This window comes from Artemia sp. Qi Xiang Cuo, chromosome 5 (genome assembly GCF_049724085.1).
Source record: "Artemia sp. Qi Xiang Cuo chromosome 5, ASM4972408v1, whole genome shotgun sequence".
NCBI lineage: Eukaryota > Metazoa > Arthropoda > Branchiopoda > Anostraca > Artemiidae > Artemia > Artemia sp. Qi Xiang Cuo.
Genome location: NC_142798.1, coordinates 34,271,606 through 34,290,169, shown reverse-complemented (window position 1 = coordinate 34,290,169; position 18,564 = coordinate 34,271,606). Strand labels below are relative to the sequence as shown.

Sequence of the window (18,564 nt, the reverse complement as noted above, 5' to 3'; positions counted from 1 at the left end):
TTCAGGTTTATCTATGATTAACTTTCAGGCAACCAGTTAGAAAACAAACAACGACTATCACCAGATTCGATACTTTCAGAAGATTAAATAAAAAAAACAAGTTCTTTTAACTGAAAGTAAGGAGCAACATTAAAACTAAAAACGAACAGAAATTATTCCTTATATAAAAGGGGCTGTCCCCTCCTCAATGCCTCACTCTTTACGCTAAAGTTCTTTATAGTTTAAAAAAATAGAGTTGTGAGAAAGAGTCAAACTTTAGCGTAAAGAGCGCGGCGTTGAGGCGGGGACAGCCCCTGTCATATACAGAATAATTTCTGTTCATTTTAAGTTTTAATGTCGCTCCTTATTTTCAGTTTAAAAAAATTTATTTTGTTTATTTAATTTCTGAAAATTTTTGAATAAATGCAGGTTTTGATTTTGGCTCACCGTGCATAAATTATTAAAACAAAATTTGAATATCAATTTTACTTTTATTTGGTTAAATCGCTTTCTTGAAAGTTGTTTAATTTGATTTACGAACGTTTTTATTAGTAATAAATATACGTAACTTACTAATTAAATTACGTAACGAACTTCTTTATTTGTATATTTTTATTACGTATATTAGGGGATAGTGACTAGAGGGTGAACCGAATCCTATACGTAATAATTTCTGTTCGTTTTAAGTTTTGATGTTGCTCCTTACTTTCAGTTGACAAAATTGTTTTTTTTTCTGGTCGTTTTTTAAATAATGCTGGGAGAGCTGGCGCCCCTTCATAGCAATGTTCTTTCCCACATGAAAACTTCCTCCATGTAAAGATACTCCCACGTAACCCCCGACCCACCACCACTACCAGAAAAAATCCCCAGTGACAACGTTTGTTCTCTCTGTCTGTCTCTCTCTCTCTCTGTCTCTCTCTCTCTCTCTGTCTGTCTGTCTGTCTGTCTCTCTCTCTCTCTCTCTCTCTCTCTCTCTCTCTCTCTCTCTCTCTCTCTCTCTCTCTCTCTCTCTCTCTCTCTCTCTCTCTCTCTCTCTCTCTCTCTCTCTCTCTCTCTCTCTCTCTCTCTCTCTCTCTCTCTCTCTCTCTCTCTCTCTCTCTCTCTCTCTCTCTCTCTCTCTCTCTCTCTCTCTCTCTCTCTCTCTCTCTCTCTCTCTCTCTCTCTCTCTCTCTCTCTCTCTCTCTCTCTCTCTCTCTCTCTCTCTCTCTCTCTCTCTCTCTCTCTCTCTCTCTCTCTCTCTCTCTCTCTCTCTCTCTCTCTCTCTCTCTCTCTCTCTCTCTCTCTCTCTCTCTCTCTCTCTCTCTCTCTCTCTCTCTCTCTCTCTCTCTCTCTCTCTCTCTCTCTCTCTCTCTCTCTCTCTCTCTCTCTCTCTCTCTCTCTCTCTCTCTCTCTCTCTCTCTCTCTCTCTCTCTCTCTCTCTCTCTCTCTCTCTCTCTCTCTCTCTCTCTCTCTCTCTCTCTCTCTCTCTCTCTCTCTCTCTCTCTCTCTCTCTCTCTCTCTCTCTCTCTCTCTCTCTCTCTCTCTCTCTCTCTCTCTCTCTCTCTCTCTCTCTCTCTCTCTCTCTCTCTCTCTCTCTCTCTCTCTCTCTCTCTCTCTCTCTCTCTCTCTCTCTCTCTCTCTCTCTCTCTCTCTCTCTCTCTCTCTCTCTCTCTCTCTCTCTCTCTCTCTCTCTCTCTCTCTCTCTCTCTCTCTCTCTCTCTCTCTCTCTCTCTCTCTCTCTCTCTCTCTCTCTCTCTCTCTCTCTCTCTCTCTCTCTCTCTCTCTCTCTCTCTCTCTCTCTCTCTCTCTCTCTCTCTCTCTCTCTCTCTCTCTCTCTCTCTCTCTCTCTCTCTCTCTCTCTCTCTCTCTCTCTCTCTCTCTCTCTCTCTCTCTCTCTCTCTCTCTCTCTCTCTCTCTCTCTCTCTCTCTCTATCTGGGTAAGACTAAAATTGATGAAACTTGTACATTTGAAATCAGCATAAAAATCTGATTCTTTTGAAAAGCCCTCTAAAGGCAATAGCATCATTTACGTTTAACTGAAAGTTATCGGTATTTCGAGCAGAGGGGAATTTTATTTATCGCAACATCAACAACAAAAATGATGTTTCAAGACTGTTCAGGGTTAAAAAATAAGGGTGATGCTACCACCCTCTCAATGCCTTTCAAAACCTCAAGGCAGTTTGAGTGTCATTTGCATTTCAATAAAATAAGATATATTTTTAACTGTGCCAATTTTATTGGTCAAAACTTCAAAAGTAACAGCAACAAAAGAAGGAACAATGTCATCATAATAATCATAATTGCTGAAAAGCAGTAGACTCGTCGTCTAACATGTATCTATGTCAAATCCTACAAGTCTCAGGAATTTTGGAGCTATAAGTATTACAATTATGAAAGAGAAATACTTAAAATATATTTTCTGGAATGACCAAGCCCAAGTGGATTTTGCAAGGTGTAAAAACGATTGCGAGTAAACCAGAATTCTAGTATTACGCGAAAACTAATTGAGAAGGAGTGCTCATAGAGACCCAGGACATCAAACAACTGGTGCAGTTTTTACTGCTGCTTCAGGTATTCGGGTTATTGAACAGTAACTTAAAACTCAAAACTATAGCTTGGGTAATCAGAGTAGTTACAAAGGGCAAAATTCTGTGCCTTTAAATTTATTTGACAAATCTCCGGCCTCAAGTCTTCCAGCCTGAAGTATCAGCACAAAGATGTTTATGGAGATGCACGGTTACCACATGACTGGCATGGGAAGTATTTGTCTGCTGAAGGATCTGAATTGGAATATCAATGATATTTTAAATAACAATTTCCACAAGACAAGCTATTGTATTTTCATAGTATTAACAAAAAAAACTTTTTCCACAAAATTAGTTTTTCGAAGATAAGTAAAGAATTCAATTAAACAAAAAATGAGCAAAAATAAAATGGGTTGTTATACCCAAAGACCTAATTTCCTGAATTTCTACCTACGTTGAACAATCAATACGCTGAACAAAAATCAACTACGCTGAACAAAATGGCTATATCAAAATTTTCATTGGATGTGTTTGGTAAAAAAGTTGGCGTGAGAGGGGGGTTAGTTGCCCTCCAGTCACTTTCGACTGTCAAAAAGGGCACTAGCCCTTTGAATTTCCAATCGAATGAGTCCTTTTTAAAGTTTCTAGGACAAAGCTTTCTATAAAAACCTTATATGCCCCCAGGGTATAACTTACAACCCTTGCCCTGAGGGCTGTGGGGGAGTGTTCTCCTCAAAAATATAATTTTCATTTGGAAATCAACTACGCTGAACAAAATGGCTATCTCAAAATTTTGATTGGATCTGTTTAGAGAACTGGTGGGCGCGGAAGGGGTGTTAGTTACCTTCCAGTCACTTTTGTTTCTAAGACAAAGCTTTCAATAAAAACCTTATATGCCCTCAGGGTATTACTTAGAACCCTTACCCTGAGGGCTGTGGGGGCCGTGTCATTCTCAAATATATAATTTCCGGACCTTTGAACCACTTTGAACAAAATTGCTATCTCAAAATTTTGCTTTTATGTGTTTGGGTAGATGGTGGGCGTGGAAGGGGTGTTAGTTGCCTTCCAATCACTTTCGACTATTAAAAAGGGCACTAGCCATTTCAATTTCCAATCAAATGAGCCCTTTTTGAAGTTTCTGCGACAACACTTTGTATAAAAACCTTATAGACCCCCAGAGCATAACTTACAACCCTTGCCCTGAGGGCCAAGGGGGGGGGGGGGTTGTCATCCTCAAAGACCTAATTTCCAGAAATATCAACTACGTTGAACAAAATGGCTATCTCAAAATTTTAATTGAATGTGTTTGGGGAAAAGGTGGACGTGAGAGGAGGGTTAGTAGCCCTCCAATTGCTTTCGAATATTAAAAAGGGCGCTGGCTCTTTGAATATCCAATCGAATGAGCCTTTTTTGAAGTTTCTACGACAACGCTTTCTATAAAAACCTTATATGCCCCCATGGTATAACTTACAACACGTGCCTTGAGGTCTGTGGGAGAGTTTCCTCCTCAAAAACATAATTCCTATTTGGAAATCAACTACGCTGAACAAAATGGCTAACTCAAAATTTTGATTGCATGTGTTTGGGGAAATGGTGGGCGTGGAAGGGGTGTTAGTTGCCTATTGATGTTAATTGCGATAACTCCATCGATACGAAGTGCCCTGGTCTTAAACCAAGAAAAAAACAAAAAATAAATAATACATTGTGCCAACATGGTTCTTAACTTAGGCAGTGCGATTGCGCTGCCCATGATAAGCTCACTTCAAGTTTCAACACAAGCTTTATTCGATGTAAAGCATTTCTTGGGATTTCTATCTCTGGCGACGGGCTCCTATTCATCAATGAAATTATTTACACATTTTAAACAAACGTTAACGCTTATCCGTATAGTCGCTATGTTACCAAAGTCATATATACTGTCAGCAATACTTACACTATCGAATATTGGAAAACAGCGAACGCCTGCGTCTTCGGAGTGCTTACAATTGTGTTGTCCCCAAGGATTTCTTGGACAAGACAATATATTTGATTCATTTCCTCCACATCTCATCTCATCCAGCCAAATAGGGCCTTTACCTGGACCAAAGCCACCTTCTCTCACTGCTGATGCGGTTCCATTGAAACCAAGCATCCAACAAACCACCTAAAATAAAAATAAAAAATAAGGAAACTAAAGACTTTCAAAAGTAATGCATGAGTACCATAAAATAAACAAATGGCGCAAACTACTAGTTCAAAAATGAACGAAAATACAAAAAATAAACAAATCTATTAGAATTGAAACCTCATCCCTATACTCCTGAGAATGTGTTTTAGCTAAACTTTTAGCTTTGGAATTGTCTTAGTATTGTTTTATTATTTCTCATCGATATGACACTTTTTTAGTAATTAGGGGGTTTTAAAAGGTTAAGTCTATTTTAGATAGACGAACGTCAGAGTCTGTATCAGCCAAACTGAAAGTGCAATACAAGCAAAAAACAAAAGTGTGTGACTGCCGGTGGCCAAATCGAAGATATTTTAACTTAGATTTATGGTCTACTAGGCATGTCAAAGAAGGAATGCCATTGGCTCTTTTTTTCCTTTTTATTTTTTTTTTTTTTTTGGTACAAACATTCAAAATAAATAATATAAATAAACAGACAGGAAAGCGAATAAAATATCTGAAAACAAATAAATCCTGTCGAATCATACAGCTATAGTATAAAAGCTAAAAAGTGATAGCTGAAAAATACGAACCATTTCGTGTTATTTTGTCAATTTTTTTTGGTGTATATTTTAATTATATTTTCTTTGACATATTAGCGGAGTAAAAATACGGTTTGACCTCGGGGAAATTACAACAGAATTTTTTTTTCTACACCAAAAATGTTCAGAAAAATCAGCTGAATTAAACAAAACAAATCCACCGAAATGCCTCTCGCATAAGTGTCCCAAATTTTCCCTTGAAGGGGGAAATGAGGGGGGAATCGGTTTTTGTGTTTATAAATTTTTTGGAGTTTAAATAGTCGTTTCCTATCAAATCATGCGTAGTCAATCATACGTAGTAATGGGAGTCAATCATACGTAGTCTTCTAGATGCTGGGTGAGGCGTGCGCGTCTGGTCCCGCAACAAGTACAAATAAGTAAGTTCCTATCAAATCAAGCATGACGAATCCGAAAACGACGTCAGAAATCCAGTTTTCTGTATCAGGGTATCAATTTTACCTTCATGGAATGGGGTTCGGGGTGGTAAAGTACACAGATCATTATTTGATGGATTCCTGCGACAAAAGGATCATTTTATATCAAATAAAGTAGTATATTGCTAAATATCAGGTCAAAAAGCAGTTTTTTTTACTATTTACCTAATTTCCACCTCTGAGGGCCCTGTAATAGGAGGGTTGATAAGTATAGCAGCTTGAAAACTGATCCTTTAAGCGGGGTTAAAACTTCAGATAAATCAGTTATAGAAAAGAACGTTTAGAAATCAGGTAAATTGATCACAAAAATATTTTGATTTTAAAGCACAACCTAAACCTAACTCTCCTTCTTACTCGTCTTTGTTATCGTCCTTAATCTGTCTTGCTACAGTGTTAGCACATAACGCTTCTTTACACTCCCCGCAGGCAAAGCTGCGGGATAAACCGTTCCGACGGCAGCTGCATCTGGACGACTCGCAGCCGCTGGTGCACTGGCACCGCACCATCTTCAGCAGAGTTTCTGGTGCTGATAAAGCATCTGTCATAATGTGAAGATACATTTTCCGCGACGAAGAGAAGCGCCAACCCAACTCTTCAGGCTTTAGTGAATTGGACGTGTCTTTCCACTTCATTATTTGCAAATAGCACCTGTAAAAGTGGTACTTTATGGCAGCCAAAGTTGGCGGAAGCCGCTCTGCCTAAACAAAAGCCCTTGAACTTGTGTACCGTGAGTAAAATGCGATGTATTAAAAATACCAAAATAAATTTTTTTCTTTCTAAAGATAATTCCGACTTCCTGTAAATAAGTTAAATCTAGTTTCAAAAATGAAAAGTCCTCAATTAGCAAAGAGAAAAAACTGCTTTCAGCCACAGACAAAGAACGGCGCTATCCAAGCTTTGGATTTCGCTAAGAGAGTGGGCAATAAAAAAGGTGCTACGCACAATATTTCTAAGGAAGTTTAAATGATAAGAACCGTGTGAACGTTTGAATCATCAGAAATAAATAAAACGATTTATTGGACGAAGGGTTCGCATCCTTGGGCCACTTGAGCCAATTGCGAGTCAGTTCTCACAGCGCAGGACAAAAAAAAACTACGTTTGATAGTGGGGTAAAAGTGCTTTTTGAAAATATTCGTAAATTCGAATCAGGACCATTCAGATAGAATTTTTCGCCATTCAAGCTTGGCAATTCTTTCATGTTGTGTCTCAGTCACCGTTATTGTCATTTGGAGTGACCCACTGCTGTTCACCTAAATATGTAAGTTTCAATAAATCTATTGCGTTTTTACCTGTGTTTACTTCATTATATATGTCTGGATCTAGCTTAATAACAGGTAATTAGTTAGCACATGTCTAAGGACGTTCCTAGCGAATTTGCTCTCCAGATAGCTCAAGGAAAGAGGTCACATCTATATTTCTACACATTTTAATTTCTCTCAATAATTGAGGGCGGCACGGTCATATAGTTACTTCACTCCCCATTGCTATGGCGCGAGGCTTGTTGGCACAATCTTTAGCGCTATAAGCGGCACTATCGAAGAACTTATAAGGTGTAAGTTCACGACCTTTGGGCATAATATTACCTTTGGTGCGGTCAATATTTATTACCAATTAAGCCCAGTCCTTTTCTTTTATAGCCACATTTTTATAGCCACACATAAAACTTTCATCGCTACACTTGCAACCCACATAGTAAATATCCTCACCCGAACATCCTTCAAGGTCTTCTCATTACTTTTCCCTTTGTATATCCGGAGCAAAGCTTTCTCTACAGCTTCGGTGATCACCTGGTGGTTGGATCCTGGTGTCATGAAGATCTTGCAAGCATTCTGAAAAATACCATCTTTAAGTGACAAGGAAACCACTGCTGATTTCTCTACGCCGTGAAGTCTAGATGTTGTATCGCAACCAGACCTTGCGTGGCAAACGGGTAAATTTTCTGCTGGTTCTTGTTTTATTCTTGATCCTTTTTATGTCATACACTCGTCGTTTATTTTCATGCTCGCCTTTATGCATGAAGACATTACATGCATCAAGTTTGGCATGGTACAGCAGAAGGACTAGCTTATTTATTTATTTTTTATTTGTAACCCACAAATGAACATAGATAATGACACTGTGGAGTAATAGAAAAAAAACTAACACAATATTACCACAACTATTAATAGGTCTGTATCATTCTAAATCAAGGTGGTCGACAAAGTTTCAGCACAACTGGCTGCAGTTTGTACAACTAAGACATCGGAATCATCCTGAGCCTGTAGAACTTTACATCCTGAGTTTGCCAGCCTTTCAGTAAGTAGTCAGATTAAGGGTTGTTTATTTTTCGGACTTCTCAAATATCCATCCTTACTTTTAACGATCATGTTAGGGAAGAATTCAATCTTGTACGCAACAAACCTTTGGTTCTCTTTAGCTGTGTGCAATTTTTCGTCATTGGTGTATGACTAACTACCACTGCCTGTCAGAAATGTATTTTGACATAGTCTACATAAAAATCTGCTACCTTAGAGCATGTGAATCCGTATTTTGAGTCTACCGTATTTTGTGTACTAGCCAGCCGCCTTCCAAAACTCTCTGGACGGTTGGCAATGTCAATGGACAACCGAGCCCCTAAATTTTCTTCAGTGCATTTTTACAGAGGCTATGTCAGCTGTCCTAATCACCTCAAACGAACTATAGAGCGATGGTGGAAAAGTACAGAGCTCGAACGACAGAACCTTGTTTAAGTCAGAACCACTAGTGCTAACTACTGAGGCTTGACGTTGAACGATTAGAGCTGGTTCGACCATTTCTTTCTCGCTATTTATCACCACAGATGACTTCTCAGTCATAGTTACAGCTTTATCCATTCTTATGAAAACATGTTTGTTAATTTCTTTCGCTTCCATGTCCTTCAGAATATTTTCTCCCACAGATTTGAAATCGTCTAAGTTTACAGAAGATGAGTGCGGAAACCAATAATTACATGAATAGCTGTGAACCCTTCCTGAAGGGTTCTAGGGGCTCAATAAATCAAACTATCTTTTCTATGTCCACCAGGTCTCTAGCTCTCAAAGATATCGCTTCTGCGTGATTTTCAATAGTCAAGTCTTTAAGGCCAGTCAGATTCTGCATGCGTTCTTTAATGAGAACCAAAGTAGGCATAGCAGGTGTCCAAATTGTCTGCTACAATTCAGTCATGCCTCTACCTCTAGCTGACCATCCTTCCTTTTCATGTTTCACCTTCATTCTATCCCCAAATCGAGAGAAAGTGCCGCTCAGTAGTTGTCAGTTCTCCGGATGAACAGGTATTCCTGTAACATTCTGTAATGCTCTGGGTTGTCTTAATGAACTGAAAAGTCAACTGCACGAACAGCCAAGTAGACTTCGCGTAAAGATTATGGCCGGAAGCAGCAAAGTAAGGAATCATTTCTAATAAATACTGTAGATAAAGCTCAAACTGCCACTTCGTTCAGCTCTCAGGTTATTTCTCAAGATTCCGAGTAGGTCCAGATAATGAAACCAAAGAAGGACCGTTCTGGACTTGGACAATCGTTGTTTTACACTATGAACTAGTTCATGGATCAGCTCTGCTGCTTCTGACCCCTGCACTTCGTCAATTGTATTTCCTTCAAGGAGCAACTCGTACACCTGTTTTGCCTTTTCAAGGGGTTCAAACACTACTATTCAGTTCTGATGATAAAAGTTTCGCCTAAAGGGCTACCTCCAACATACAATGACCTCGCACAGCACGAGAGAAATTTGCCTTGTAACATACTTTGCCCATTGTCAGGCGCGTATACTGAACTTAGGACTTCCAAAAGTTCAGAGTCAGCTGTAAGGAAGGCAATGGCTCCTAGGAAACTTATGCGCGTGTGAAATCTACCTAGGACAACAATAGCATTTATTAAAGCACTTGTTGTGGGCTCTGTATCAACGATACACTTTGGCTTCCAGTAAAGTGGTTGGTCAAAGGTAATGACTAGAGTTTTTTTCCAGCTCGACTAGCGTGCTCGTTAGCTTTATTCTTTTGTCTTTTTTTCGGAAGTAAATAAAACGGCACAAACCTTTTATATAGCCTTGAACCCAGTCACATAGCAAGAACTGTGGTAGATGGCCTCAGTGATTAGATCAGCTAAATAATGGCATGGAAACCACAAACTGAAGGGGGGGAGGGAATTCTAAAATACTGGTTTGAAATTAAACCGTTCGAGGCTCATATTCTAAGGCGTCATTCCTAGCTTGATAGGAAATGCTGAATCGACCGAAAATGATTAAAATATGTAGGTCAATTTTCCCAAGCGTTTTATGTAACATGAGGTATTTGACTGCGTAAAATTAAGTTTTTAACCTTATGTTCGAATTCGCCATCATTCATTTCATAGGAAACAATAAAAAAAATACAGCAACCTTTTAATTTCGAGTTTTACCCCCCTCCCCGTCCTTTTAGGGTGGAAATGAGCATAAGGGTAGCGAAAAATGGAAATCTTAATTCAGATTTGGAGTCTGCATGCTTGATTTGATAGGAAACGATTATTTAAACTCCAAAATATTTTACAAACACAAAAATCTATTTCCCCCCTCATTTCCCCTTTTAAAGGCAAATGTGGGGCACCGGTGCAAGGGATAATTGGTGGATTTTTTTTGTGTAATTTTAGCCCGAGGTTTTGCCATTTTTTCCCATATCTTTCCTCCACTATATCTCTCAACCATCAAGTTCAACAGTAAGAAAAGTGCCCCATGGATTGGTAATTTAGTCAGACATATTGGGTGTGTTAATCACACTATCAACCCTCCTGGTTTCACTACCCTGAGAGGATATTTTAGCCATGGTATTCTTGGTTCAATTATAAGCCATACATTTTTTTTTTTGCAAGTACTATTATTTCAGCTTCACTAAGCACCTCTTCAGTTTCAAAAAATAAGACAAACAAAAGCAGGCAATAAACCAAACAGAAAATTCGCTTACACAAACAATAAATGCTACTGCTCCTTCCGAATACTTAATCCCTCCACGTGTGATGTAAACTGGATGAGGGTTCAAGGCAATGCCAGTTCAGTGGTGGGAGAGGGGTGGTTAAAGTTTCATCAATAGCTTCAGGAAAGACATATTTCCACCATAGGAATTTTATTCTAAACAAGTTCACAACATATTTTCATTAGTATGTTTTTTTACTTTAAAGGAAAAGCATGTCTTCACTCTCTAAGGAACTAGGTTAAAAACTTCCTGTTTTGTAGGAGAAGTCTCATTTGTGTCAATTTTAAGTAGAGAATAATTACATTAAAGACAATCTCGGTCCCATGAATTGAAGTAAAATGGATAATTCAGTCAACAATTATCCAACACAGTATTTTGTCTACTTTTACAATATTTTTTATGTTGTTAAAGCAGATTTTATAGTTATTTTAAAAAAATGTTTGGCTAATAGCTCTTCAATATGGATAAGTTATAATATTTTGTTCATGATAGCCAGGAATTAGCCTTCTTTCACATTCAAGCATGAGTCACATTTGGGCAAAGATCTTACGTAGAAAATTTTGGAAAATTGTTGGTGTTTCGACAATTATCTAACCACCCAGCACCCCAGGGAATAGTTTGAACTTTCGTCTTGATCAACCCTGTACACAGTTATTTAAGGAACATCATATGGATCAATTTACCTTATGACGTCTGAAGCTATGAGTTCTTCCTTTCTGAATATAAAACGATCAAAAGCCGAATTCCAACCACCAAGCATCGAAAAACTATGTTAATTCAAAACATAGCCTGCACTGAATTAATATCCCCCAAAATCCAGATTGTGCCAGAAAACCCTGCTCCCTCGACAGAAGGGTAAGATAGATAATTATGATTATCCAGATCATGTTGAGTAAGAAAATCAAACCAGTTCTCCTTCCTACCATCATTATTACCGTACTCTACTATTATTTAATCTATATAGTTTTAGTGAATTAATCCTAAATGTGTCAATAATAGATAAAACGCATTTAAACGATACCTTTGCCTCTTCCGGTCCAAAATCATCATCACAGATAGTACCCCATATTCCACGGTATCGGACTTCAACTCTTCCAGGTGTCAAGTCGGGTCCATCCATTAACCGCACGATAACTTCTGACTAGAAATTTCAATAGAAATAACATAAATACATCCAATTAGCATATATGCACACAGATAGAGAACGCCATTGTTTTTAACTATTTTCAGATATATTGACACTATAAAGATTGCTTATGCAATCAAGTTTAAGAAGACAGCACAAACTAGACTTCCAGTGCCAAGACCATGTAGTGCTGCAGCAATTGTGACTCATTAGCCGCAATTGTAGAGCAACATTTGCAACTGTATCTCATAGGTAGTAAACTTGTATGCTTCCGTTTTACGTTTGCAGATGCGTCTTGATCATTTTATGTTATCATTTGTAAGGTCAATATGTAATTAGAGAATTTCTGAAATAAGTTTTGGTGTGTACAAGGTAATCGCAACACTCTGTATTCGCATCGTTCTTATTTTGACCTGTATTAAGATTGTGTACTATTTCCTGAGTTTAATAAACACCTCTGAAACGCTTGGTTGCTTAAAATTGTATTTCTTAGTCTGCGGTTCAATCCTGGATACAAAATAGTGCATGTCTTCTTGCTTATTTTTCATGGCGTTAAAGGTCGAAATATAATAAAGATAAAAACTGAACATTTAAAAAAACAATTGGAGCTTTTGAAATCAGGATGTACGGTATTAATTCCCAAAAATATGTGAGAGATATAGAAACTTTGCTTAGTCTTTCAAAGATATAATTTGAGGTTTTATCAGTATTCAATGTTATTTGACGTCTAGAAAGTTTAGCATTGAAGCTAGGACATTTTACTTAGATAAAATGTAGTGAATTTGCAAAATCAAAACTTCAAAATGCAAAAAGCCACAGAAGTAATTTTTTTTATGGAAAATAAATGTTATCTCCAGTTCTAAGAAAATCTGTTACGGATGTTGTACAAAAATCTTACCTTTTATAGAAAAATGTTACCTCAAGGATATCAAAAATTTTGCCGACTTCTGAAATTATTTTTAAGTGAAGGAAGCATATTCATATGTAATAAAGTTCATGTCATCTTGTGTACTTTTCATAGTTTGCTCGATTAAATTAAATTAGGCGTCACAATCAAAATTTCTGAAGGCAACCCAAAAATTATAATTTGGCATTCGAAATCGACTTTTTCAGAAATATTTCTAATAAATATAGAAAAATACGCGATTTTATTCTCTGGTTCTAAAATCTATAATTTAATATTCTTTAGGAGTACGACAACAAATGTTTACTGAAAAAGTAGCTCTATATTGCCTGTAAATGCTACCTTGTATCTCATGAAGTACGGCAGAAAAAATCCAACTGTGCCATTGAACTTCCCGCGTCGAGACAAGGGAGGTCCATCCTTATATCAAAATCAGAGTTTTGTGTAGATACTAGGTTTTGGCAGAGAAAAGTGACAGCCCATTATAACATAACAAAAAGTATAGAATGATTAATTTTCTTGATTAAATAAGATTTACAAGTAGAAAACTCGGCCATAACTCCACTCCAATGGTGAGTCATTGATCCCTACTTTATTAGACATGCAAATATGATTATTTGAAGATAAATAAATTAAATTCTAGTAATAATTCATCAATGTTCGAAAATTCGATTTTCGTCTGATATATATATATATATATATATATATATATATATATATATATATATATATATATATATATATATATATATATATATGTAAAAAGGCGAATCTGCTAAAAATTAAACTATGTTTACATCTACTAAATTATCTCATAAAACACGGTCAATTCCATTCAAGGTTGGTTTGTTCTAGTATGTTTCTTGTTTCTTTCCTTTTTTATAATCTTGAGCTTAGTTCATTAAAAATAGCAAGCACCAAGAAATCGAGCCTCTTGACTTAGTCCTTTATATTCCTAACAAAAAAAATAAAACTGACAAGAACAAGAAAGAACAAGAACCAAAAAAAAGTAAAAAAAAAGAACAAAAATCAGCAAAGATTTCGACTAGCTAAGCAAATTCAGAGCTTAGAAAGAACAAACCAACATTCATATTCTTCATTCAGTAAAATAAGGTTAGATCACAAAGCCGCGTACATAAGCCTCTGCTAACAGGTTTTGACAAAAAGTTAACACAATGACGGGACGAGTAATTAAACTTTGGATCAAAGAACAAGTGTCATATTTAAGGGAACTTTGAGCATTGACACCTGCTGAATTGGGATGATGTTTAAAAGGGAGGTTATAAAATATTTGGATGATGGATGTAAAGGCTTAAAAGAAATTTTTTTTTACTAAAAAAGAGACATATATTTTTGGAAATTACATAAAATTGTAATTGTATCTACTTGTGTCTTTTATGAGGGTATAGAAACAGATATATGGTAGTTAACCTCCTCCTCATTGACACTTTCAAATTGTCACTGGTAACTCGATGAAGCTACATGAAGTACATTCATGACTATTATTAAAAACAAGGTTTTTGGATTTTAGAGAAACAAGTAAGAGAAATAGAGAAAAAAAAACAGAAAAACGACTGTAATACTTTTATGTATTTAAATTTTTTATTTTTTATAGGCCTATAGAATTTAGAAATTCTAAAATACATACAGATCTTCTTCTCCTTTGTTTTTAAAACAAATATTTTTCACCCTATTTTAGAGCAATACTTTACAGAACCAGCATACCAACAATGATGTGTAGTTTTTACAATAATATTTTTTTTACTGTATAAGACAGTTAAAATTGTTGAAATACAGTCCTTACATGTTTAGGTGCGCTGTGATATCATTTTCAAAGCCAAAGTTAGCACTGTCAACTTAGTTGTACTTACCTGACATCTACTTCTATCTTCATCCGACGCATCACTGCAGTCATTGACTGTGTCACAAACATACTGTGCTGATATACAGGCCCCTGTCTCTTCACAGCGAAATTTATCATCAGGGCATTCTGACGACGCTATCTTGCATCGGATTCCAACTGCCTGAAAGTATTGCCACTGTAACTTCTTGAGAAAAATATATATATTTTATAAACTATATTACGTATAATATATATATATATATATATATATATATATATATATATATATATATATATATATATATATATATATATATATATATATATATATATATATATAAAGTCCTCTTCCCTATGAAAACTCCTCATCCGCAGAATCTCCTTCGTCGCGTATTAATAACCATCGTATTTTAAATTTAAAAGTATAAAGATTGTTCCCGGAAAATTCCCCTGTTGTCAATTCTTCCCCAGAAAATTTACCCCTATAGAAAACTCCTCCTCCGCAGAAAATTATAACCCCTCCCCCCCCCCCACAGAAAATCCCGAATCAAAATTCTTCCCTGGAAAATTCCTCCAGACAATCCCCCCTGGAAAAACTTATTGGGAGCCTTATAAATTTTTATATTTATTTTTTGCAGGCTACTTAAGAATTTTTTTGCACCTAATCCTCTTTTGCTGCATTGGGTTTGTGTTTTCAGTAAAGCACAAGTTTTCTATAATCCTACAAATATAGAGAAGTATCAGGAGTCAATTTATTTGAACCACTTTTTTAGATCAGTTTTTCAAATTAATTTGAAAAAGCGGGCAGTACAGAAGCCATAAAATTTTTCGTTTCATCAGGCCGTTGACATTCTTCATCAACAGTTGAGGGATAATTTATAATTTGCGTTTCCCTATAAAAATGTTGCTGCATCCTTAATATCTGTTTTACATTTGTTTTTTGTTTTGGTTTTTTTTTTTCCACGGCTCCCCTTTTCTTCTTGTTGTTAAAAAGGCTTATGATAAACAAATTAATGAATTAGTAGCGTAAATTTCCTCATTTCAGGGGGTAACACTGAGCTCATTTAGGCGCCTGGAAGTGTCAAGAATTCTTTTGAACAGAATGAATGTGATTTATGACAATGAGTCCCATCTAATTATCCATCTACTGATAAAAAAGATAAAGCAAAAAATTTAAGAATATTGAGAATAGCAAAAAATTAGCAGAATATTTGATTTTAAATCAAATATTCCAACGAAAATATCAAAAAATTAAAAACAATAGTTTTACTTTTTTTCTTTTCGTTGAACTAAATCTCTAAGGATTTGGAACATCATCAAGGAGGCACACTTGTGCCTTTTTAAAGAGGTGACCCACCACAATGTTAAGCGATTTCCGGTCCTAGCGGTCGCAGAGAGACGACGGTGATCGTATTTTGTAGCCTAAGTTCAAACTAAGAAACATGCAAAATTTCACCCCCCCCCCCCCTCCGACTTTATCTTCATGGGGGAAAGTGGGCCGAAAGTTTCGACCCTCCCACCACAGCCCCCCTTTAACGTTGTCCGATCGGGCTGAAATTTAGAGGATAAGCTTTTCTAGGGCCTGGGAGCTTATTCTCGAAATTTCAATTCAATCCGATTCAATTCGCTCAATCCGATCACTCCTTCCCTGTTTTCCAAAAACCAAATATCAAGTTTTGTGGGGATTTGCTTGTGTCAAAAATAGATTGCAAAGACTAAAAATAATGTAAAAAGTGTCTCTGTGGTACAGTGGTCGCTATTCCTGACTGTCAGGTGGAAGACCCGGGTTCTATTCCCCGTCAGAGAAATTTTTTTATATATTGAATTTAAAGTTTAAAAAAGAAACTCAGTTTATTTTTTAAATCCAATCTATTAAATCCTTCGGCTCAACAGGCGTCTCCAGAAGAATATCACAGTCGGCCTTCAGGTTACAGGTAAGTCTCCACTGCTTTGATAACATGCCGTATACCCGCATTCTCGAAGAAAAGTTGAAAAAAGAAAATCTTACTGTGCATTTGATTTGAGTGTCCAGGAATTAAAAGCCTTAACACAAGAATCTTCAAAAGCGGGGGGTTTTGGGGACGGTAGCCCCCCAGCTTTAACTCCTGACACGATCAGCTAGCAGTTAGTCAAGCAATAATAAGTAATAAACTGTACAAAAACGTACAGAAACTATTTGAAAAAAAAACTACGTTTTCTAATGAGTTAAAGAGGCTGAGTCACAAGTTCGAACCTTAAGACGTACAGGGAGTAGGAGGTACAGTTGGGGGGCTGCCGCCCCCCAAACCCCCGCTTCCGTATATGAAAGGGGCTGTGCCCTCCTCAACGCCTCGCTCTTTAAGCTAAAGTTTGACTTTCTCAAAACTCTTTTTTTTAACAATAAAAACTTTAGCGTAAAGAGCGAGGCGTTGAGGAGGGCACAGCCCCTTTCATATACGGAAGCGGGGGTTGGGGGGTGGCAGTCCCCCCAACTGTACCTCCTAATCCCTGTACGTTTTAAGGTTTGAACTTGTGACTGAGCCTCTTTAACTTTTTAGAAAACGTAGTTTTTTTTAAATAATATTTATCTGGGACTATGGTTTTCAGAATGTTTACAAGAAACTTCTTGAGTGTTAAATGGATGACCTACTGGTGACTTCATTCCTTTCGAACATGTTTTAACCCGTATGAAAGCTCCAAGTACAGCTGCTGTTTGTTTTGCAATAAATGCAGCCTATCTGACGGATATATAGCTTATCATAGGCAGCGCGATAGCGCTGCCTAAGTAAAGAACGATGTGGGCATAATGTATTATTATTTTTTTTTCTTTTTTCTTCTCCATACCCGGGCACTTCGTATCGAACGAGTTGTTGTAGAAACTTAAAAAAGGGCTCGTTCGATTGGAAATTGGAGTGGCTAGGGCCCTTTTTAATAGTCGAAAGTGTTTGTAGGGCCGCTAGCCCCCCCCCCCCCCCACGCCCATAATTCCCCCAAACACATCCAATCAAAATTTTGAGAGCCATTTTGTTCAGCGGGGTTGAATTCAAATAGAAAATATCTTTTTGAGGAGGACACTCCCCCAAAACCCTCGGGTCAAGGGTTTTAAGTTATGCCCTGGGGGGCATACAAGGTTTTTATGGAAGGCGTTGTCATAGAAACTTCAAAAAAGGCTCATTCAATTGGAAATTTAAAGGGTTAGTGCCCTTTTTAATATTCGAAAGTAATTGGAGGACAACAAGCCCCCCCCCCCCCCACGACCATCATTCCCCCAAACACATCCAATCAAAATTTTGAAATAGCTATTTTGTTCAGTGTAGTTAATTTCCAGATAGAAAATATTTTTTTGACGAGGACACTCCCCTACAACCCTCGGGGCAAGGGTTTTAAGTTATGCTCTTGGGGCATATAAGGTTTCTATAGAAGGTGTTGTCGTAGAAACTTCAAAAAAGGCTCATTCGATTGGAAATTCAAAGGGCTAGTGCCCTTTTTAATAGTCGAAAAAGATTGGAGGGCAACTAGCCCCCCCCCCCACGCCCATCATTCCCCCATACACATCCAATCAGAATTTTGAGATAGCCATTTTGTTCAGCGTAGTTGATTTCCACATAGAAAATACGTTTTTGAGGAGGAAACTCCCCCACCACCCTCGGGGAAGGGTTGTAAGTTATGCCCTGGTGGCATATAAGGTTTTTATAGAAGGCGTTGTTGTAGAAAGTTCAAGAAAGGCTCATTCGATTAAAAATTCAAAGGGCTAGTGCCCTTTTTAATAGTCGAAAGTGATTGGAGGGCAACTAACCCCCCCCCCTCTCACGCCCACCTTTTCCCCAAATAAATCCAATGAAAATGAAGAGATATTCATTTTATTGAACGTAGTTTTAAGGTCTGGAAATCAGGTCTTTGATGATGACAACCCCTCAGCCATCAGGACAAGGGATATAACTTATGTCCTGGGGGCATATAAAGTTTTATAGAACGCTTTGTCATAGAAACTTCAAAAAGGGCTTATTCGATTAGAAATTGAAATGGCTAGTGCCCTTTTTAATAATCGAAATTGATTGGAAAGCAACTAACACCTCTTCCACTACCACCA

The 18,564-nt window shown here is 37.3% G+C and overlaps 1 protein-coding gene across 1 annotated transcript in view; it reads right to left on the bottom strand.

Annotated features, from left to right (window-relative positions):
* LOC148952063 (neurotrypsin-like) overlaps nucleotides 1–18,564 on the bottom strand; it is a 101,327-nt gene that overhangs the window by 31,602 nt on the left and 51,161 nt on the right. The window contains exons 13-15 of the mRNA XM_089089520.1: nucleotides 14,524–14,676; nucleotides 11,644–11,763; nucleotides 4,417–4,626 (exon numbers count right to left, since the gene is read on the bottom strand). Coding sequence (XP_088945646.1) covers nucleotides 4,417–4,626; nucleotides 11,644–11,763; nucleotides 14,524–14,676 — 483 coding nt within the window. The remainder of the gene's footprint in view (nucleotides 1–4,416; nucleotides 4,627–11,643; nucleotides 11,764–14,523; nucleotides 14,677–18,564) is intronic.